This window comes from Dryas octopetala, chromosome 6, assembly GCF_963921425.1.
Source record: "Dryas octopetala chromosome 6, drDryOcto1.1, whole genome shotgun sequence".
NCBI lineage: Eukaryota > Viridiplantae > Streptophyta > Magnoliopsida > Rosales > Rosaceae > Dryas > Dryas octopetala.
In genome coordinates this window covers 13,172,644-13,194,441 of record NC_141371.1, presented here as the reverse complement: position 1 = coordinate 13,194,441, position 21,798 = coordinate 13,172,644, and the positions used below count along the sequence as shown (strand labels likewise).

Here is a 21,798-nt window from a genome sequence, read left to right as displayed (position 1 = left end):
TTTGGATTATGAGATTACTTTGTGTAATGAGCCCAAAAAGGTGATTAGCACAATATCATCTTACTAACTAGTTAACTCTAAAGCATTTTTATATAAAATATTATACAAAATGAATATATTATAATTTTTTTATATTAATAATATTATAAAAAATAAATAAAAATATATTTTTTTTAATTCGGGGCGGGTTTGGGGATGGGGTTGCAATACCATCCTCGCCCGTATCCAATCGGGTATTTTCAAAAGATTTCCAAATCCGTACCCATACGTACATAAATTTTTTCTATATCCGCCCCGTTCGGTTCGGGTAACCAGGAGTGCACAAACCCACGGTTTGTTTTTTTTTTTTTTTTTCCATCCCTACAGAAAACTCACATAATTAAAGAGACAAAACCAACTTATATAGGAACAAGAGGCTCGACAGATTCTCGTTCAATAGAAATGCCAAATGTTTTGAATGGATTGAAACTGCTTGGCTTAAGGTTGAAGAGACAGACAGTTTCTCGATCTGGTTGAGCCCTCTCGAGGAGAAAAGACAATCCTTGTAAACTACTTCTTCAGCTTTATCAGATAACCTATCTATTTCTTAGCTCTTTGGTTGCTTCTGTTTTGATCTTCTTGAAAGACAAGTGTGGTATTGGAAGTCCTCTTGCTTTTATTTAACCTCCTAATAGCATTAGACTGTTCGGGAGAATGAACCATCACCATTTTCTTCAAATTCTGAGCATGGCGGAGGAGATACTTTGCAAACTCAATTCCATCAAACTCATTGGAAATCTCTATGGTTACCTCCTTAAGTTGATCAATAAAAGCAAGGTTTTGCGACTTCATATTAAACCCATAACACTGAAAATGCAACAATTGAAAAGCAAATCAATTGAAAATTTCCAGAAAAATTACAAAAATTAAGGCTGATTCCAAAATGACAATAGGAAAAACCAGAGAGAGAGAGAGAGGCAAGACTTTTACTTACACAAGTTTTGGAGCCAAGGAAGTGTGGGTCAGACTTTATCTCTAAAGAACTCAAATTAGGCATTCCTCCCAAAAAACAGACCAATTCCGAGACTAGGATATTAAGCCAGCTCCCAAGATTAATACACAAATAACAAACATTCTCTAATGGTATTGGCATGGAACCTCCCTTGAATAGAGCCTGCAAGACTTGCAAGTTATAAACACAATTAAATAAAGGAACCCAAAAGCACTGCATGAAAAGTAATAAAAAAATACATATATGCAATATTTTACCAAAATCAAGTTGATTCAATGAATTATCAATTTAGTCAAAAGTTGAAACCCATCATGTTTTTAAAGTAACTCTGTAGATGTAATATTACTAAGTATCTCACACAGACATTTCATACCAAACTAGAGGCATAATGAGTTTTCATTCTAGCAAGTGTGACCAGTATTAATGTAAAAGCAGTGTTATCATTCATCTGAAAATAACATAAATTAATAAAGTAACTAATTAATCTTATTGCCATGACGTAAGAGATTATATATAATCTAACAAAATAATCCTGATAAAGAGTAGTGTATCTTTACCATTGTGGTCTCTTTGTTTAGAACAAGAACTTTTGCCCTGCGTATACTGCAAATAACCTCAAACACAATGTTAAATTACTAGCTTCTGTTCTAAAAGCTTGCCAAGTGCCAACCACTTATTACTCCAGGACAAAAGAATGGTACAGAAAAACTGAAAACTGAATGCATTGCCAATTTTCTGTTTAGATTTCTGAATACATGTTCAATTAGCAAGAAAGTATGATTAATAGCGGAATATTTACCTTTGGAGACAAATTAAAAAACTGAGATTCTCTAGTTCCCCAAGAATCCAATCTTCTTTAAAAGCACTTCAATTTTCAGCTACTGTCCCACCTTTTTGTACCAACCAACAATAACATATGAGAGTTTTTCTACAAGTCTCCGGTCCTGCTACGAAAGCTAATAAATTGTATACAACTTCAGAGATAAAAGAAAATGAGAATTTTATTTATGTTAGTCATATAGAAGTTTAGATCTAGTAACTATCATACAAGTTCAACATGTACTGTATCGCTTTTTGCTGTTACGCTCCCAACTTTTTGCACCAACCAACCCAAAATGAGAGCTTTATTACAAGACTCCAGTCCTGCAGTGAAAGCTACTAAATGGTATACAACTCCATAAACAAAAATAAAATGAGAGTGTTATTTATGTTACTCATATAGAACTTTAGATCGAGTAACTATTATACTAGTTCAACATGTACTGTAACCCTTAATAAAGGAATTCCTCTCTAGACAAAATAGGATATGCAAACAAAAGTGAGCCATCGATTTCATTTGATGCATAGGTTGATCCACGAAAAAATGGATTTAATAAATAAACAGGCATGAAATGGAAGCAGCCATGAACCTTTAAGTGACAGTATATTCTCTCCTTGCACGAAACAAAAAATGCAAATAAGTTTCAACATTTGAGGAATTTTAATCAAAATAAATTGGGCCCAACCACAAACTGACATTGCAATTGCACATGATTGATTAATAAATAGCACATATGATACTTTCATTGTTGTAAAAGGTGATGAAGTTTCAAAGTTCACTGTGATGGTGAGAAGGATCTGTATCAACTTTCTATTCTGAAGATACATATTAACTTCATAATGATTTTTTTATCAATGGCAACAAAGAAGGGTCTACATTATCCTTAGACAATAAATCAACTATGACCTCCGTCGTTGATGCATCTGCAGAGAAACCCCTCTCCACCATTTCTTCAATAAGTCCCACCGCCCTTAATGTCTCATTGTTACTGAAAAACCCTCGGATAATTATGTTATAGGTGCAACCATCTGGAGGACAACCTTTCTCTTCCATTTCTCTAAGCAACTTTTCTGCTTCGTTCATTAAGCCTCCAGTACAAAATCCACTAATCATTATATTATATGTCCACACATCAGGTTCAAATCCCTTTGATGATAAACTGCAAAAAAAGTCCCTTGCAGATTCAATTTTTCCGGCTATGCACAAACCTTCAATTAGAATACTGTAAATCACAATATCCATATCCAACTTCTTTCCTTCCATCTCTCTAAACAATTCTATTGCCATAGAAATTCGTTGGTTTTTACAAAGGCCATCCAGTAAAACAGCATAAGTTCGGACATTTGGAAGTTGGCCACAAGCTTGCATCTTAGAGAGCAAGTTTTGAGCATCTTGTGTTCTCCCCACTTTGCAAAAACCACCCATAAGAGTGTTATAAGTAATGGTATCTGGAATGATTTCCTTGAGAGACATTTCTTCAAAAAGCATCATGGCCTCTTCGATCTTTTTATGCTTGCAATATCCGTTTATCAATATGTTATAACTATGAGCATTGACAATGTCACCCTTGCTAAGCATTACATCAAAAACTCTTTTTGCTTCCTTTAATTCTCCTCGCAAGCAGTAACCATCCATAAGCGAACAGTACGTAACTGTATCAGGTTCAATACCTCTTTGAATCATAATTTCAACCACACTTTTTGCTTCCACAGCTTTCCCCTCCTTACAAAGTGTATCTACTAAGACATTGAAGGTGTGTACATCTGGAAAGATTTTTTTACTCACCATTTCCTTCAATAATCTCGTAGCTTCTTCCCACTCTCCTAATTTGCAAACTCCATCAATCAAAGAGTTATAAGTAATGACGTTTGGAGGAATACCCCTACTAATCATTTCTGTAAAGAGGTTCAATGCATCAGCAACTAGCGTGTCTTTACAAAGACTGTCAATGATCGTGCTATAGGAAACTACGTCAGGTTTACAACCTTCTTGTTCCATCTTCCTAAGCAATTGAATAGCCGCGCCATTGTTACCCATTTTACAAAAAGCGTTTATTAATGTATTATATGTAACCACATTGGGCTTACAACCTCCCTCCACCATATTTCTGTACAGTCCTGCTGCCTCAGCAACTCTACCCGCAAGAAGAAAGCCCTTGATTAGAGTGGTGAAGGTCGTGACACCTGGTTCAAAGCCAAATTTGAAGAATTTTCCCAAGACAGATAAACTATAGCCCATTTGTTTCAAATGACAAAAACAATTGATGATAATGTTTAGAGTATAAACATCAGGTGCAATTCCCAACAGGCACATTTGTTTATACAAAGAGATGACTGCCGAATAATGTTTCAATTTGGCAAGTTGACCCATAATTTGATTGAAACGGACAACCGAAGGCAGAGGACGCATTTGAAGCATGGTATTGAACAAATTGAAAGCATCGTGGAGATTAGGGGGTTTGGGTTGCGGGTTTGTAGATTTTGTTGGGTTTGTTGGGTTTGAGGATTGAGAATGAAACAAGGCAAAGTAATTGTTGAAGAAAAGAAGATGAGTAGAGTAGTGAAGACAAGGCAAAGGAATACCTCTGTGTCTGTTGCAAGAAGAAGAAGCACTTCTCCACATCGTCGTCTTCAGCATCTTAGAGGCCCTACGGTCAGAGAAAGCTGGGAACAAAGCTGAAGTGGTTTTGGAATGCGTGTTGGAAGAAGCAAGTTAAGCAACCGTTTGAGGAGTGCATGAACTAATGGATCTCGGTTTGGACTAGTCGGTGGGCTTGAAGGTGGACTAGTGGGTGGGCCTGCAAGCCCAATTTCCAGCCCACCCACTAGTGGCTGGGTTTGGAGGCTGCTGGGCGGACGTCCAAAATCCTCTCAATTTAAGGCTTTATCTTCAAAGAAATCACAAATTTCCAAAAAAGCCTGTGCCCATTGGTCAGGTTCTGGTTCAGTAAACTGCAAATGCAGATTTACACAAAACTAGGAATGGCATTGGGGATGGGTGGGGATGGATATGCAACATTCATATCCATTGTTCAATTCGAGGATTCCCCGTACTCATATTCGCGGGAAATGGGATCCCTATTCCTGAATTCGCTACATTAGTTATATATATTTTTATATTGGTAATATAAAATATGAGCTGCGCTCTAGAACTAACCAATTAGTAAGATAATACAATGATAACTATCATTTTAAGCCTACTACACAATGTAATCACATGATTTGAACTGTTTATTTTTTAGGTTCACATTCAAAGATCATTCTCGCAAAAAATTAACAAAATCGAAAATTGTTTAGTCAACTATTAGTAAGCTAATTGTGCTCATGTAAATGGACAAACACAAGTTTTTCTATAAAACATGAAATGATTGTAATGATAATCAAATGACTAAATAATTTCTGATTTGATTGATTTTTTGCAAGGGTGATCTTTAATTGGAGACCTAAAATATAAACGATTTGGATTATGAGATTACTTTGTATAATGAGCCCAAAAAGGTGATTAGCACAATATCATCTTACTAACTAGTTAACTCTAAAGCATTTTTATATAAAATATTATACAAAATGAATATATTATAATTTTTTTTATATTAATACTATTATAAAAAATAAATAAAAATATATATTTTTTAATTCGGGGCGGGTTTGGGGATGGGTGTTGCAATACCATCCTCGCCCGTATCCAATCGGGTATTTTCAAAAGATTTCCAAATCCGTACCCATACGTACATAAATTTTTTCTATATCCGCCCCGTTCGGTTCGGGTAACCAGGAGTGCACAAACCCACGGTTTGTTTTTTTTTTTTTTTCCATCCCTACAGAAAACTCACATAATTAAAGAGACAAAACCAACTTATATAGGAACAAGAGGCTCGACAGATTCTCGCTCAATAGAAATGCCAAATGTTTTGAATGGATTGAAACTGCTTGGCTTAAGGTTGAAGAGACAGACAGTTTCTCGATCTGGTTGAGCCCTCTCGAGGAGAAAAGACAATCCTTGTAAACTACTTCTTCAGCTTTATCAGATAACCTATCTATTTCTTAGCTCTTTGGTTGCTTCTGTTTTGATCTTCTTGAAAGACAAGTGTGGTATTGGAAGTCCTCTTGCTTTTATTTAACCTCCTAATAGCATTAGACTGTTCGGGAGAATGAACCATCACCATTTTCTTCAAATTCTGAGCATGGCGGAGGAGATACTTTGCAAACTCAATTCCATCAAACTCATTGGAAATCTCTATGGTTACCTCCTTAAGTTGATCAATAAAAGCAAGGTTTTGCGACTTCATATTAAACCCATAACACTGAAAATGCAACAATTGAAAAGCAAATCAATTGAAAATTTCCAGAAAAATTACAAAAATTAAGGCTGATTCCAAAATGACAATAGGAAAAACCAGAGACAGAGAGGCAAGACTTTTACTTACACCAGTTTTGGAGCCAAGGAAGTGTGGGTCAGACTTTATCTCTAAGGAACTCAAATTAGGCATTCCTCCCAAAAAACAGACCAATTCCGAGACTAGGATATTAAGCCAGCTCCCAAGATTAATACACAAATAACAAACATTCTCTAATGGTATTGGCATGGAACCTCCCTTGAATAGAGCCTGCAAGACTTGCAAGTTATAAACACAATTAAATAAAGGAACCCAAAAGCACTGCATGAAAAGTAATAAAAAAAATACATATATGCAATATTTTACCAAAATCAAGTTGATTCAATGAATCATCAATTTAGTCAAAAGTTGAAACCCATCATGTTTTTAAAGTAACTCTGTAGATGTAATATTACTAAGTATCTCACACAGACATTTCATACCAAACTAGAGGCATAATGAGTTTTCATTCTAGCAAGTGTGACCAGTATTAATGTAAAAGCAGTGTTATCATTCATCTGAAAATAACATAAATTAATAAAGTAACTAATTAATCTTATTGCCATGACGTAAGAGATTATATATAATCTAACAAAATAATCCTGATAAAGAGTAGTGTATCTTTACCATTGTGGTCTCTTTGTTTAGAACAAGAACTTTTGCCCTGCGTATACTGTAAATAACCTCAAACACAATGTTAAATTCATCAGCCTTGGGCTCCAGAAGAAGCTCAGCTTTTTCTAAACACATGAAGCTCCCCAGATTTAGGTGAATTGACAAATTCCCTTCCAATTTTAGATATTTAAGACTTGGAGCAAGTATATTCAAAGATTTGTTGCCAGGTGAATCGAATTTCCAGTCTACATGTATCTCTTCGATTTTCTCACCTGAGATGTTAAGATGACAGATATGAAAATCGCGATAAGCAGCATGCTTAAATCTAAATGATATCAGAGAGGAACTTTCAATGGTGACATTGTGTATCCCACCAACATGTTCAAGATGTAATTCCTTGATGCATTTGCAGCAACATGAGATCCATTTGAAAATCCCCTCATCCGATACATGAACAAATCTGAACCTTAAGTATTCAAGATTAGAGAAAGAAGTGAGTGAGGGTGCTTTAGGCATCTTGCATTGCATTCCCACAAATAGTGACCTCAAAGATTCACAAAGAAAAACACAAGACGGAAAGGATGGTGTCTCCTTAGATGCATAGTACTCTTTGTCCAAATAACAATAAGATGTAAAGTTCCCAAGATGAATGACTTCAACGTTACACTTTACAGCATAGTGGATCCAGGTCATCATTCGAAATTTCACATCTTTGCAGAAGCTTCTTATTTCATTCAAATGGATCCAAAAAACACAAGAGCCTATGCGAAAGCACTGTATCTTATTATTCCCACGATGCATTAAGAACCTATCCAAAGAACTCAACAAATTTAAACTATTATTTGTGGAAATTTCATCAAAATTCAACGAGGGAGTTGACAGATAAAGTTGTCTGCATCTTTTGGACGCACAACCAAAACGAGTGAGGTCGGTTATAGCAAGGAAGGACAGAATGTGATGAGCAACTTCGTCTGCAAGATTACTAAATCTGTCATTCATAGTCTCAGTAGTACTACAAGCTCTAACTCCTTGAGCCTGATAACTTGCAGAGGCCAGTAACTTATTATGCCTACGCTCCATGAATGAAGTCTGAATTCTAAGTGCAGAAACAGCAACACACACTATAGAAGAAAAAAGGACTCACTTACAAAATTGCCTCGAAGACTCAAAAACTGATCCACTAAATGAAGGCATCAATCAGGCAATGGTAAACCGTTAAGGAGATTAAGAAAGCAAAAAATGGCAGTTGGGATTTGGGGTTTTAAAATCATACCTCAAAAAGATGAGAGCTTGAGAGGAAACCCAACACTTGTTTTGGCTTTCGCAGTTCATGCAACGTAGGATACTAGGAACAAGAGAGATTCTTCAGGAGGAATAAGCCAAGAGGGGGAAAAAATGAGGAGAGCAGTTACGAGGGGAGGAATTGGCGGATATACGTGGCATAATCTAAACCGTTTGATCATTTGCCTGAAGGCTGTCCCATGTTTATAGGGAGAGAAATCATTCTGCTGATATTTTGGCGATCAGTTGGATTTGGGCCGAATGGTTTTCTCTCAGCCTCTTGAGGAGTATGTGAGTATCTGTTTGAGGACTCTCTTGGTCTCTCTACACCTCCATTTTTTTTCAATTTGGTTTCTTGGGTTTGGGATGGGTTGGTGAGTTTCTTTTCACGGCCGACGCAGAGTGAGGTGCTGCACTGTGGTCTAGCAGTTTTTTGGGTACCAGATTTTGGAAGCCATGGTAGTTGAGAGTACTGAATTAAATTAGATGGCCAATTCATAATTTATATGAATAATTCCCCAGAGACATGTATGTAATTTGAAATATGCAAAACTGGTCTCTTCTAAACATCAAATTATCTAAATTTTATAACCACTATAAAAGCAGTACTACCAATTTACCATGGCAGCACCAATTTGGGTATACTCTTTGCTGCACTTCCAACCCATCAAGTACCTTTCTTTATTGCTCATAAAGAGAAAAGGTAGTACTACAAATGATATGCTGCAATTTTAACATCAGAACTGTCCAGAGTTAGAATATCAAATAAGCATTTGTAGCACTACACAAGCAGCCATTAGGACCCCAAATTCTTGTACAAATGACCATATGACTTAAATTGCGTGCAACAAATGATTTTGGAAAACTTGTGTCCACAACACAGAAAAATCAGATCTCATTTCTCATAAGCATCTAAGTAAAATAAACTCATCTTCGTATAAGATAATTTACAGAAGCAACCTTCATATAGTTTGAATATTTACAAATCGAATTCATCAGGACCAGAAGATATAATGGGACCAAGTGAATCACCTTCTAAACTGGCAAGCAACCCAAACTCCTTTCTTATATCTTCCCATCTGACTGCAAGTACCTTGAAACGAACTACAATATCTTTCTTTATCCCTACACGCTCATGACACAAGTAAAGTGGATTTTCCCCAACAACGACATAGTGGTAATTTGGCATTTTTCGGGCAGACAGAAAAGCATATTTAATAGGTCCACATCTCAGCAAGACTCCGATTCTGTATATTCTATGAACGACTCCCTCCAAGATTTCTCCCTTGCAAGGTAGGAATGTGCGACAGTTAAAAACTACACGGAATAACGCATCTCCTGAGTCATTTACAACCTCTCCTTTGCCTATCCTCTTTAAGCCAGTGACTGCAAGAAAGTAGCCATGATCCTTGCTGGCTTTCTCACTTAACAAGTCCTCCAAAAGCTTCGTTATAATGGACCGCCAAGAAACACTATCTTTGTCTAGATTTTCAGCAAGAACCATCACATTCCTGAGCAGTTCCACTTCATTAAACATGTTCCGATCTGCTTCAAAAAACAAAAATGACCAAGAGAAACAATATTATAAATGCATTTTTGCAAAATCAATTAACCCGCTTCTTAGGAAACACATAAAAAGAAAACAAATGCCCCAATAAACTGAGAACCAAGAATGCAAATATGCTATATAGACCTCTCTAAATATAGAAGTGGTGGCCTATGGAGAGCTGGCCAGCTATCAAGCATTGATCGATGGAATGACATTGATTTATGTACCACAGGATCAGTTCATATGGGATCCATGGCCTCAACTCTTCTCATGTACTTTTTCAGTACTTCAATGTTCAGCAGAAAGGGCTACAATTAGTCATCATGATATACTCAGGACACTCTTATTTAAAAATTCCATATATATTAATAGTTAAGCAAAAGGCATGTAAATTTCTATAAACAACAAACCTCCCACCATGGCACAACCCAAAACAATAACATTAAATTTCATACAAAACGATCATGAAGCTGCAACTGCACTCAACTCATAAAGTGGACCATGTTATTTATATTAGATATAATCATTACATACACAGAGAGAGAGAGAGAGAGAGAGCTTGCCAATGAGGGAAACATGAGGCATAACATACACACAAGAATGATAGTGTATGACATGAAAGAGGTGATGTGCTTTCTAAAAGCATATTACTGATTCTTCCCTGATTTCGGTTCCATTCTTTTGTCCTTTTTTATTACCATGGAAAAATACTTGTTTGTTTGCAACATATCAGATCACAAGGGTATTACACAAGCCCCATGTATCCTCTAATCTGACCTTTTGTTATATAAAACCTCTAAATCAAGTTTTAAACCCTTCCTCTACGGAACTGCTAGCCAAAGGGTTGAACAAATAACCACTCAGTTTGTTTGGTGTCACTTCTTCAATCTCCTTCAGTAAAATATGTAGTTGTTTAAAAAATATCAGTATAACTAGGGGAATGGAGAACCCCATAAGCTCTAGCTCAAGTGACATTGGAGTGGGAAGGTGGTAAATCCTAGATTCAAATCCTATTGCTAAAAAAAAAAAATGAAGGGAATAGAAAGAAGAATAGAAAGAACAGTAAGGAAAGTAGAAAGCAAAATTCTCCATCCTTAGTACCTATACAACCATTTCTTATATCTTATATGAGTGTAGACACACAACTAAGTCTCAATAGCAGCCAAACAAATTGGGTTATGGGTCAATTAGTATGTGCTTTTCTATGTAGATGGACTGCAGAGCAATCATAAATACATTAATCAAGTGCATGTACAACTGCATCAGTAACCAGTTCCTATGAATCTATTAACACATATTACAAATTAAAGCACTGTCCATGAAATAAAGTCATTTTACTCAAAACCCAGATACACATAGCCTAAAAATACTTTAAAGCACCTGACTTCAACCTTATAGAAGTAAAATTATAATTTGCGAGATATAAGTATATAACAAAGAGGAATCAAGAAAAGAACCTGGCTACGATTTGAGAAAAACCCAATAGAGAAAACGTACTGGGGCTCTACAAGAGACCCACAGGGGGACCAAATTTGATGGGAAGGAAGAAACAGAAGATTTTGGGATGCGTGATTTGAACACGAATTTTGGATGAGAGAGACAACGCAGCACCTGGCGCAGTTTAACTCTTTTTCAAGGTGTTTTGATATAGTGCGCCACTTAAGAGGATTTGGCCGGTTTCCAAGTTTTTTTTTTTTCCTGATTGGGTGGAGAAGGGGGATTTGAACTTGGGAGGGAAATTTGAAAAAATAGCCAAAATTTTAACCATATAAAGGAATTTAACCAACTGTTAAGAAAAATTTATAAAACTAACCACAATTTGTTTCATTTTATAAGAATTTTAGAATTTAGAAATATAATCATCAAGTAGGTATTGAGCTCCCATTTGCTTGTGAGGGGTTCGAGCACTTCTTTATTGGAGCTCGAGCACTACTCGAGGATTAAATTTTTAAATTCTAAAAAAATTGATTAAAAGTCTTTAATAAAAACAAATGGAAAAGGGTTATTTTTAAAAAAAAATTTTACTAAATTGGGATCCAAATGAGAAAAATCAATGAGTTTTCAGATCAATCGAAATCAGGAAATCTTGTTAACTATTAAAGATTATAATGAAAATAAAACTAATTTCTATAAAAGTGTTACCAAGTAGTAAGAATAAGTGTCAAAACCAATTTGATTACTAAAAACCCTTGTATAAAATGAATTATATTTTTTGTCAACTAATTAGTACTAACCACAATTTTTTGAAGAGAAATTCTATTTAAACCATATCAAATATTTAGTTTTTTAAAGGTTACTTACAAAATACAAAAGAAAGTTTTTTGTCAAAAATAACTAATTTTAGCATGTGCCCTTTGCATCCAAGTTCGCTCTAGCAAAAATTTCCATATTTTTTACCCGAAAATTTCTTTTCAAGTATGGAACTATTAATTAATTTTCATGTGTATCACATTGATTCTTGTGGTATGCAAGACGATATAGCTTACTAGGAAGGGAATGGTTGAAACAAGTCTCTCTAGTGGAATTTATTTCAATATCAACTAATTTAACGTACGTTGTCATAATATACTAACTTTCTTTTATAGTTTTTTTTTTTTTTGGCCAGGTTTCTTTATAGTGTTATTAGTAATGTGTTTTAATATGTAGTGTGAAAATTCATATATAAAATAATTTGGTCCTGTACGGAAAGTGACAGGTCTTCCATTGATCACATATATGCATGCTATGAGCTTCTGCAACTTCTGCAACGTTTTCCACATATCAACCCTGATTCTTTCGTCTGTAGGACGATACAACTTTTCCTTCTTTTTAGCACCTGTAAATTAAAGACGCCCCAACCAATTCCAATTTCCAAGTGTTAGTAATAAGTAGGAATAATGTGTTTTTCTGCATTGTGGGCCTTTGTTATTCCAAATGAAACTTATGCTATACATCCGTACATGAATAAAGTTACAAGCTATTAGCTAGGCAAGTATTGTACTTTTTTTTTTTTTCTTTCTTTATCAAAAGGTAAGTATTGTACTTTTTTTTTTTCTTTCTTTATCAAAAGGTAAGTATTGGAGTATAAAAGTTTAAAGAGCAAATTACAATTTAGTACCTTAACTTTACATGTTGTTTCAACTTAGTACCATAACTTTGAAAACTTGTAAAAAAGTACCTTAACTTTCATTTTGTGTCAAAATAGTACCTCCGTTAGTTTTTCTGTCAAATAAACCGTTATATGCTGACGTGGCAGGGGTATTTTCGTCTTTTTCTCTAAATTTTAAAAATAATAATATTTTAAAATTATTTGAATAAAAAAATTTCTTAAAATAATTAAATAAAAAAATTTCATAAAACAAAAAAAAAACTTTTCCCCAGCCATGCCCCATGCCCATCCCCTCATCCCTTCCCCGCCCCCCACCCAGCCCCTCTTCTCCCCCACCCTCGTCCCTGACCAGCCCCCCACTCCCCCCACCCATCCCCTCCCACAGCCTCAACCCCGTTGCACCCCCTCCCCACCGGCCACAGCGCCATCGCACCCCCCACCCCTAGCCCCGTCATACCCCCCAACCCCAGCCCTCGTCGCACCCCAGCCCCTCCCCGCCCCTAGCCCAGTCCCGTCGCACCCCCTCCCACAGCCTCAACCCCGTCGCACCCCCTCTCCACTAGCCCCAGCGCCGTTGCACCCCCCACCCCCAGCCCCCGTTGCATGCAGCCCCAGCCCTCGTCGTTCTAAAATATTTAAAACTTTTAAAAATTAATTTTAAAAACAAATTGGGGGATATGGGCAGGGGAGGGGTCGGGGTTGGGTAAGGGGTGAAAGGGCTAGGACTGGTGGTGGGTCGGGCAGGGAGAGGGGGGAGGATGGCGGGCTAGGATGGCTGAGGGAGGGGGTAGGGGTGGGAAGAGGAGGGAATGGGTGGGGGTCGGGGCAGGGAGAGGGGGAGGATGGCTGGGTGGGGGTGGGGAGGAGGAGGGAGGGGATGGGTAGGGGAGTGGGGGGCTGGTAAGGGATGAGGGGTGGGGGAGGGGAGGTAGGGATGGGCGTGGGGCATGGCTGGGGAAAGTTTTTTTTTTTTTTTTTTTTATGAAATTTTTTTAAAATATTATTATTTTTTTAATTTAGAGAAAAAGACGAAAATACCCCTGCCACGTCAGCAGATAACGGTTTATTTGACATAAAAACTAATGGAGGTACTATTTTGACACAAAATGAAAGTTGAGGTACTTTTTTGCAAGTTTTCAAAGTTGGGGTACTAAATTGAAACAACATGTAAAGTTTATGTACTAAATTGTAATTTGCTCAAATTTAAACTATCAAAGACATGTGAATAATATATATATATACTAGAATCTTTGAAGTACAATACATACTAAATGATTTTCAATTTAGTTGATATATACTAAATGATTTCAAATTTAGTTGATTTTTTATAATGATGATCTTTGAAGTATGACCTAAATAATTGACGGTTTGGATTATGAGATTAGTTATGTGGTAGTCCCAAAAGCATGGTTAGCTTCGTATTAACTTGCTAACTAGTTAATTTTAGAGCACTCCTAATATAAATATAAAAAACTAACACCCTTACTTGCATGGATATAATTATAAATAAGTTGAGATGAGATAACGCCGGAATTAGAGGTTTTTTGAACTCAAAACTTTCTGAAACTAGAAGTATAATACCATATTAAACAATATAACACAAAGCAAAGTAGAACTGTTAATTTTTCCTAGATTCATTGAAACAAAACTCACAAAAGTAATTTCTTTTGCATAGTGAGTGTACGTACTAAATATATACCAAACTTGTCCTGCAATAAAGTTAGGAATTGAAGTTAGTAATATGTAGGAATAATGATGTTTCTGTACTGTGGGCTGTGTTTCAAATGAAACATATGCTACATCCGTACATGAATAAAGTTACAAGCTATTAGGTAAGTGTTGTACTCTTTTTTTTTTTTTTTCTTTATCCAAAAGGTAAGTATTGGACTCTAAAACTTTAAAGTATCAAAGAAAAATGTGAATAGTATATAGAGATAATTAGATTTAGATATTTTAGAAAAATAGTTTTTAAATGAAAATTAGAGGTGTTTTAAATTTTATAAGAAAATTATTTTAATTCATAATAAAGTCATTTTAATTTATAAGAAAATCATTTTAATTCATAATAAAGTCCTCCCTCGATTTGAAGGGTATTTCTCCTCTTATGGTGTATAGTGAGTTTTGTAGAAACTGTATGTTAGGTTTTAACTTTGAGATTTTGGGCAGAGGAAATCTCAGAGTTAAAACCTAACATAAAGCCGTCAAATAAGAAAAATAAAAGGATTTGATTAAAAATCCTAAATCACTATCGGTCTTATGGCCAGTTTGGTATTGCTGTGAGGAAAAACAGCTATGAAGTAAAACAGATGTGAAGTAAAGTCAACTATAAAGTAAAGTAGTTAAGTGTTTGGTAAATTATGTTTTCAAAAGTGCTGTGAATACAAAAAACAGTATCAAAGTGTTTGGTAAATGTTAATAAAAAAGTATTGTGACTGTGTATAATTACTAAACATTGTTGTTGTGATGCACTGAGTTTTCAAAAGCATGTAGAAACATGTTTTCTGTTTTTGCTGTGGGGGGTTGAGAATTGTGAGGAAAAACAATTTTTAATTTTTTTTACTAAACACCAAAACTATTGTAGGTGATTGAGAATTGTCACCCACATCAACTTTTAGGTCCTCCCACCACAATTCCAAACGGGGCCTTAATTTAAGAAAGACTCATAAATTAAATGAACTGTACTCTAAGTCTCCCTAATGTATATATATATATATATATAGTTTCCTTCCCTGCATAGATATATAATTATAAATAAGTTGAGATAGCTATAGGGACGAAATTAGAGGTTTTTCTAACTCAAAACTTTTTGAAACTAGAAATATAATACCATATTAAATAATCATTAAACCCCAAAAATTTAAGTTGTCACATGACTCACATGTTATGTTATATATCAAACTAACACAAAGCAAGGTAGAACTTTTAATTTTTTTCTCATCGAGACAAAACTCACAAAAGTAATTTCTTCCTCATAATATATATATATATATATATATATACAGGCTCCTTCTGTTGAGGTATACCTCAACTTATTTATGTTGAGGTATACCCTGTTGGGGCCCACACGAGTCGTTTTGTGTCGATCCGAACCGTTCAATTTTTACATCTCCGTAGATAGATCATCCTTGCAAAAAATTAGCCAAATCGGAAATCATTTGCCTATCTAACTTTGATCAAATAAATGGACGAACCAAATATTTTTGATAAAACCGTCCATTTGTTTTATCAAAGTTAGATAGGCAAATGATTTCCGATTTGGCTAATTTTTTGCAAGGATGATCTATCAATGAAGATGATCCTTGCGAACGGTTCGGATCGACACAAAACGACTTGTGTGGGCCCCAACAAGGTCATACCTCAACATAAATAAGTTGAAGTATACCTCAACAGAAGGAACCTGTATATATATATATATATATATATATATATATATATATATATATATATATATATATATATATATATACACCAAGCTTCTTGTGCAATAAAGTGAGGAATTGAAGTGTACTTGTTATATATACCAAGCTTCTCGTGCAATAAAGTGAGGAATTGAAGTGTACTTGTTCCTTGATCACTGGCAAAGTGGCTTCTATATTCTCTTGAAGCTGAAGTTTTTGCCGCATGTTTTACTATAAATGCAAAAACTAGAATTACTAAGTATATATATACCCACAGAATCGATCAGCCTCCCCAAATCAAAAGAAGCTTGTAATTCCAGTCACTTTGAAAATATGGCCCGAAAAGATGGAGAAGTAAGCGAAGATCTCCAACCCAAGGAGGCAAGGTTAACCCCTTTGTCTAAAGCTGACAGATTACAAAAATTGGAGGAAGCAGAAGGACAAAGTTCAACATCAACTACGACTCGACCAAAGATCCAAAGGGTTCCCCCCTGCAGGCTCCTTGATCGCGAAAATTCCAAGAAATACTACGAGCCAAGGGCCGTAGCTTTCGGTCCTTTCCATCATGGGAAGCCCGAGTACGAGCAGGCAGAGAAATTCAAGTACAAATTGGCAGCAGCCTTCATCAAAGAAAGTGGCCAGACACGTGAAGCTTTGTGCTTGGAGATTGAGAAGCACATCAAAGAACTAAGGGAATGCTACGAGGACGAAGCCACAAAGCCATATAACAATGACGACCTCGCCTCAATGTTGTTCGTAGATGGCTGTTCGATTTTGCAATTCATTCACAAACATGATAATTTAGGAAATTTGTTCCAGATGAAAAGAGACCTGGTAGCCTTTGAAGAACAGGACTTGTTCTTGCTGGAAAACCAAGTCCCCTATAAAGTCCTCATGCTGTTGATGAGCTCAAGCAGCCAACATGACGGGTTGAAGAAGTCGATCGAGATTTTTGTTAAAAAGATGCACGTTATTGCACCATTAAAGGGAAGCAGCAACAACAACAACAGAAGCAGCAGCAGCAGCAACAACAACAACCACGTACAAGCGCAAGCAGTCGACGAACAAGCGCAAGCGATAGCAATACAAGATCATCAACAACCACCAACTCACCTTCTTGAGTATCTTCGGAGACGTATGCTAGACTCAGTATCACAATCTTCTCATGATCGTGGCTCAAACGAAAACGACGTCATTGGGCTTCAACAAACAACTTTTCGCAACGTGCAGGAGCTGAAGGCGGCCGGGATCTATTTTTGGCCCAGTACGGGAAAGTCCTTAAAGGACATTTCTTTCGACAATTTTCTGTACTTTGCAGGATTCCTTAAACTTCCTCCAATCAAAGTGGATGACTCCATGGGGCCTAAGTTCATGAACTTGATCGCCTACGAAATGTGCCCGGATTTCCATAACGACTTCGGGGTCACCTCCTACATAGCCTTCCTCGACTCGCTCATCGACCATCCCGACGACGTTAAGCATCTGAGGTCGAAGAACATACTCCACAACTTGTTAGGAAGCGATGAAGAGGTTGCTAAGCTGTTCAATGAGATAGGCACCGACTTGGTACCTAACGATCAGACGTACGGCGATGTCAAAAAGAAAATACAGAGGCACTACGAGAACAAGTGGAAGACATGGATTAACGAATTCCTTGACGACCATTTCAGTAGTCCCTGGACTATCTTTGCTTTCCTTGGTGCTATATCAGCATTGGTGTTAAGCGGCATCCAAACTCGCTACTCGATCAGTTGACTCAGTTCAACCCTCTCCATGTGATGGATTATGCCACTACTTGAAAACACACCGGCTACGCATATAGTGATCGATACATGGATCGAGGTACTAAAATTTTATATGTTTGCTTGACTTCGGATTCTCTGTTAATCTTTTTCTTACTCATCTTACGCTTATATATGTTTAAATACTAAATCTTTCTAGAAATAAAAATTAACTTTTAAATTCTAAAACAACATTGCTTTCAAGATAAGTACAAGATTAATACCAGCGAGTTCTTTTGCATGCATGCATTTTTCCTTGAAATAGAATCTTCACTTATATTGTTAGTGCCTAAATCCAAATCATGGACAGAGCACGAGGTTGGCTAACTTGGGTTGTAACTTGTAACACAGGCTATAGTTAACTAATAAATAGTTTTTTTTTTTTTTCTTTTTTTCCTATATAAATTTGACTGACCAAGAAGTTTCAGCCCACCCCAACCCTATCTGCAGCCCATCCCAACCACATCCACTCAAGTAAATTTTTTGTCCAACTCACCCACTACACCATTATCCTCTTAAATCCACTATTGATTTATGTTATCTAATGATGCATTTGCAACTAAAGATTGGTTTGAATGATCAATAGACACCCTGCAGTCACTCTTAGGCTGTTTGTTGCAGAGAAAGGGGTGGCAATGTGGCTACCCAAACTAAATTTTTGGAATGGTGGAGTTTGGAGACAAAAACTGTCCAACATGCTGACAGTTTCTGCCTCCACCAATGCTGCAGGTAGTTGCAAATACAGACTCACCATTGTTGCAATAGCTGCTTTATTGGTGAAGAGCAACTTGAATTAAAGGAATGCCTCCATGGACTTTGGTGACTAATTAATTAGGATTCAAAATGCATTTTCCCACCAAAATAAAATTGCAGCTATTTAAATTGCATTTTTTTAATTCTGGGCTATTTGCAGATTGACCCTTTTCCAATTCTATTATTTTCAAATGGTGCTTGCTGATACTTGCATTGCAGCAAGAATTATGCAAAAAATCAGACCACAGAACAATATGTCAATTGAATCTTACACTACAACTCATTCCATGCAGGAATTCATAAGTTTTCTTTACACCAATTACAAAAGAATACAACCAAAAGAGTAAAACTACCACCATGTGACCCTCATAAATAGAGAACCCCCACATTGCCAAAATCATAAAGATCTAATGTATACAGAGAAAAAAAATAATCTAATGTACACTAGAACTATCACCAACTCACTGACATTTGCATTTGTTGTTGTTTAGAGCACTAGATCCCGCTGCCTTCATAACAGCCTTCCAAAATTTAATCCTACAGTTCACAGAGAAAAAATAGAGAGAAAAAGAATAGAGAGTGAAGGAAATTGTAACAACTTCATTCACCCAATAAGTTATATAAAATGTCTTCATCCTTACCAATAATAGTACGTAAATTGTTATTATCAGTCTTATAGAATAACATTGCAAGATATGATAAGAACTTCAATAGGCATGATATTCACTACTACAAAATTAGTCATAGATGACACAATTTACACGTCATCTTTGACACAATTATCAAACTAAGCATTGACACTAGAGAACACAGAGGAACCCTACAAATCATATTATAAACGCTTTGCTAGCTCAAAAGGTTAATTGATGGCAGGGCAATAAAGATGTCCCCTCATGCAATGATGCACCTTTGCAGCAAATTTGCAACTACGCTCAGTTACACCAACAAACTGCCTTTGCATGTATGTAGGATTACAGTCTTCCAAGAAAAAATAAGATAATAAAGAACCTTAGTTCCAAATGATTAACCTGAGTTAGCCTATAACAAATGCTTAACTTCTAACATGTTAAGAATGGAACTCTATCATTGGCAAGCATTAGAAATGAGCAATCAATAAGCAAAGTGGTAGAGAAATAGATAAGGGGTTAGTCCCAACTTGATGACTAAAAATTATCAAATTAGTGTCATATCAAGATATAGTCTCATTGCAATATTGATCACATTATAAATAAAGAATAGTCAAAAATGAAAATACAGTTATCAATCAATAAACTTATCCAAATATATCTCAAAGAACCTCTTCTTTGCTGCCTCAGTATTGAATCCCTTTACTCAGCCCCTTAACAGAAGCAACACCTCCTAAGAAATTTGCTTCACCTAGTACATTGATGAAAACTGGGCAACATTAGAAAAATTAAAAAGAATATTGTTCATAACAACCTTTACACCAAGTAGATCAGAATATTGGTCCATCACATATACTATTCTCACATTATAGTTTTCATAAATTGTGTATCAATTTCACTGGGCAGAGTCATTGATAAAAGAAAATTGAAATCACAGACAAACTAGCCACTGAGTACTAGCTATTTAAAAGTCAAAACATGGAGATTGTTACATTGGAGCAATATGATATCCAATATATATGACCTAAGAGAATAGCAGTCACGACCTATAATTTAAATGCTCTAGTGCACACATAGCTGCTTCCTAAATTTCTTTTTCTAGTTCGCAAGTTTTAATAATGAAGAACCAGCCTAATAACTTTTAATAATGGTGGTTGAGCTGAGAACATACCTGAAAGAGGGAGGCAAAGTCGGTTCGAATAACAACCCCAAAATCTGAGACACAAAATTGGAGCAAATTAACATCAAAATCACTAAATCGGATACAACTCAAGAAATAAATAACACATTAACAAATTATGGATTTATAAAAGATAAAATAAATGGAAAGAAAATGGAATGGAGATAAAACCCAATCTGAAATCGCCGCCATCCTTCGCTAGACTCGCCGAAAATCGGCACTGAAAAGTCACGATTTCTAGAGTTTCGATCGGCCAGCTACGGTGATCGGGTGAATGATCGGAGGTCATCAGGTTAATCACCATGACGAGGAGAAGAAGATGGTGATGGTATGACATCACGTCGTCGTCGAAATCGGCAGATCGTCACGATCGGATCTGTTGAAATTCAACCATCTTCTTTTGTTGTATTTTTTGAAAATCAGACACCACCAAGTCGAAGAAGAGAAGGAGACGATCAGTTTGAGGGTGGTGTCGCTGGCAAAGTCGCCGGACGACATTCTGCTCGGACCAGTTCGATCGATCGAGAGAGAGAGAGAGAGAGAGAGAGAGAGAGAGAGGCGGGTTGAGAGAAAATAAGAAAAATATCTGAAGTCTTGAAGTTGAAAGTAACCCTAGGATGAAAGTTACTAAATTACCCTTAAAACCCTGATACAGTTGAGCTGGAAAATGTCTCTCAAGGGTAGCTGGTGGCATTTTCCAATCACCATTCTAAAATTAGTTTTAAACCTTAAGTGGCAAAGAATAATTAAGTCTCTTACAAAACAAAAAAAAAGGATAATTAACACAACTTTTTAATCCCACATTTGCCTCTTAGTTGGAATTATTGTGGGAAAGGAATAAATCTCCCACCAATTTTCCAGTTTGGTTACTCTATGGTTTCCCTTTTGAGGTTTGATACTCATTAATCAACTTATATTGTTAATAGTTGGACAGTCAGCAACTTTTTGGGCTAGTGGATAATGTCTACTTCCTCCAAATTATTAATTAGTGGCAATGGCATGAATCAATTGTCACCAACTCTAATATAGTTTATTTTCATGGTGGCTTTAGGCCATATTTGTTGTAGTGACCTTAAAACTTTTAGTCCCAACCTCTAACACTCATCTCTCAACCCTTCTCATTTAGGCCCAATATTTCAGCCCGCTCTAATTTTTTGGGCTGCCTCCACCACTGTCCAAAATCACTTTGTTCTAATATTAAGGTTTAAGTATTTAGTGTTTCGAATTTAGTATTTAGAGTCTATATTAAAAGAATAAATAAAAGCCTAAAGTAATATTGTTTTAAACATATTAACACAATATAAAAACGGGTCTTAACTCTTTCTACCCTTTGGTTTGTTT

At 36.1% G+C, this 21,798-nt stretch overlaps 2 protein-coding genes, 1 long non-coding RNA gene and 2 pseudogenes across 8 annotated transcripts; 1 reads left to right on the top strand and 4 right to left on the bottom strand.

The window, feature by feature from the left end:
• Nucleotides 1-579: 579 nt before the first annotated feature.
• Nucleotides 580-7,881, bottom strand: LOC147282543 (putative FBD-associated F-box protein At5g53635). Its single transcript, XM_086248228.1, has 7 exons — nucleotides 7,176-7,881; nucleotides 6,814-7,073; nucleotides 6,238-6,417; nucleotides 5,860-6,114; nucleotides 1,365-1,439; nucleotides 974-1,153; nucleotides 580-846 (listed from the first exon to the last, which is right to left on the bottom strand). The coding sequence occupies exons 1-7, from the start codon at nucleotides 7,879-7,881 to the stop codon at nucleotides 580-582; spliced, it is 1,923 nt and encodes a 640-aa protein (XP_086104354.1).
• Nucleotides 2,523-4,448, bottom strand: LOC147282544 (uncharacterized). The gene has a single exon (XM_086247815.1). The coding sequence runs from the start codon at nucleotides 4,446-4,448 to the stop codon at nucleotides 2,646-2,648; it is 1,803 nt and encodes a 600-aa protein (XP_086103941.1). The 3' UTR covers nucleotides 2,523-2,645.
• Nucleotides 7,882-8,970: 1,089 nt separating the features above from the next.
• Nucleotides 8,971-11,228, bottom strand: LOC147282542 (DNA-directed RNA polymerase V subunit 7 pseudogene; annotated as a pseudogene). 4 transcript variants are annotated; one of them, XR_015123025.1, is made up of 3 exons: nucleotides 11,089-11,222; nucleotides 9,776-9,939; nucleotides 8,971-9,630 (listed from the first exon to the last, which is right to left on the bottom strand). The product of XR_015123025.1 is annotated as a DNA-directed RNA polymerase V subunit 7 pseudogene, transcript variant X2 (transcript). The 4 variants fall into 4 exon arrangements; XR_015123024.1 differs by having other exon boundaries at nucleotides 8,971-9,627; XR_015123026.1 differs by having other exon boundaries at nucleotides 8,971-9,627; nucleotides 9,776-9,917.
• A 5,222-nt stretch (nucleotides 11,229-16,450) lies between these two features.
• On the top strand, nucleotides 16,451-17,939 carry LOC147282541 (UPF0481 protein At3g47200-like; annotated as a pseudogene).
• Nucleotides 17,940-18,906: 967 nt separating this feature from the next.
• LOC147282540 (uncharacterized) lies at nucleotides 18,907-20,990 on the bottom strand. Of its 2 annotated transcripts, XR_015123037.1 has the most exons (3): nucleotides 20,629-20,990; nucleotides 20,449-20,492; nucleotides 18,907-20,028 (listed from the first exon to the last, which is right to left on the bottom strand). It is a non-coding gene; the product is annotated as an uncharacterized LOC147282540 (long non-coding RNA). The 2 variants fall into 2 exon arrangements; XR_015123036.1 differs by having other exon boundaries at nucleotides 20,449-20,990.
• Between the last annotated feature and the right edge of the window lie 808 nt (nucleotides 20,991-21,798).

Excerpts from the sequence above, each read along its gene's own strand:
- LOC147282544 (XM_086247815.1), bottom strand. The coding sequence starts at position 4,448 with ATGCTGAAGACGACGATGTGGAGAAGTGCTTCTTCTTCTTGCAACAGA.
- LOC147282543 (XM_086248228.1), bottom strand. The coding sequence starts at position 7,881 with ATGGAGCGTAGGCATAATAAGTTACTGGCCTCTGCAAGTTATCAGGCT. Across the intron at positions 6,418-6,813 it reads TAAACAAAGAGACCACAATG|GCTCTATTCAAGGGAGGTTC; the intron begins GTAAAGATACAC and ends CAAGTCTTGCAG. Across the intron at positions 6,115-6,237 it reads TCCTTGGCTCCAAAACTGGT|TGTTATGGGTTTAATATGAA; the intron begins GTAAGTAAAAGT and ends TTGCATTTTCAG.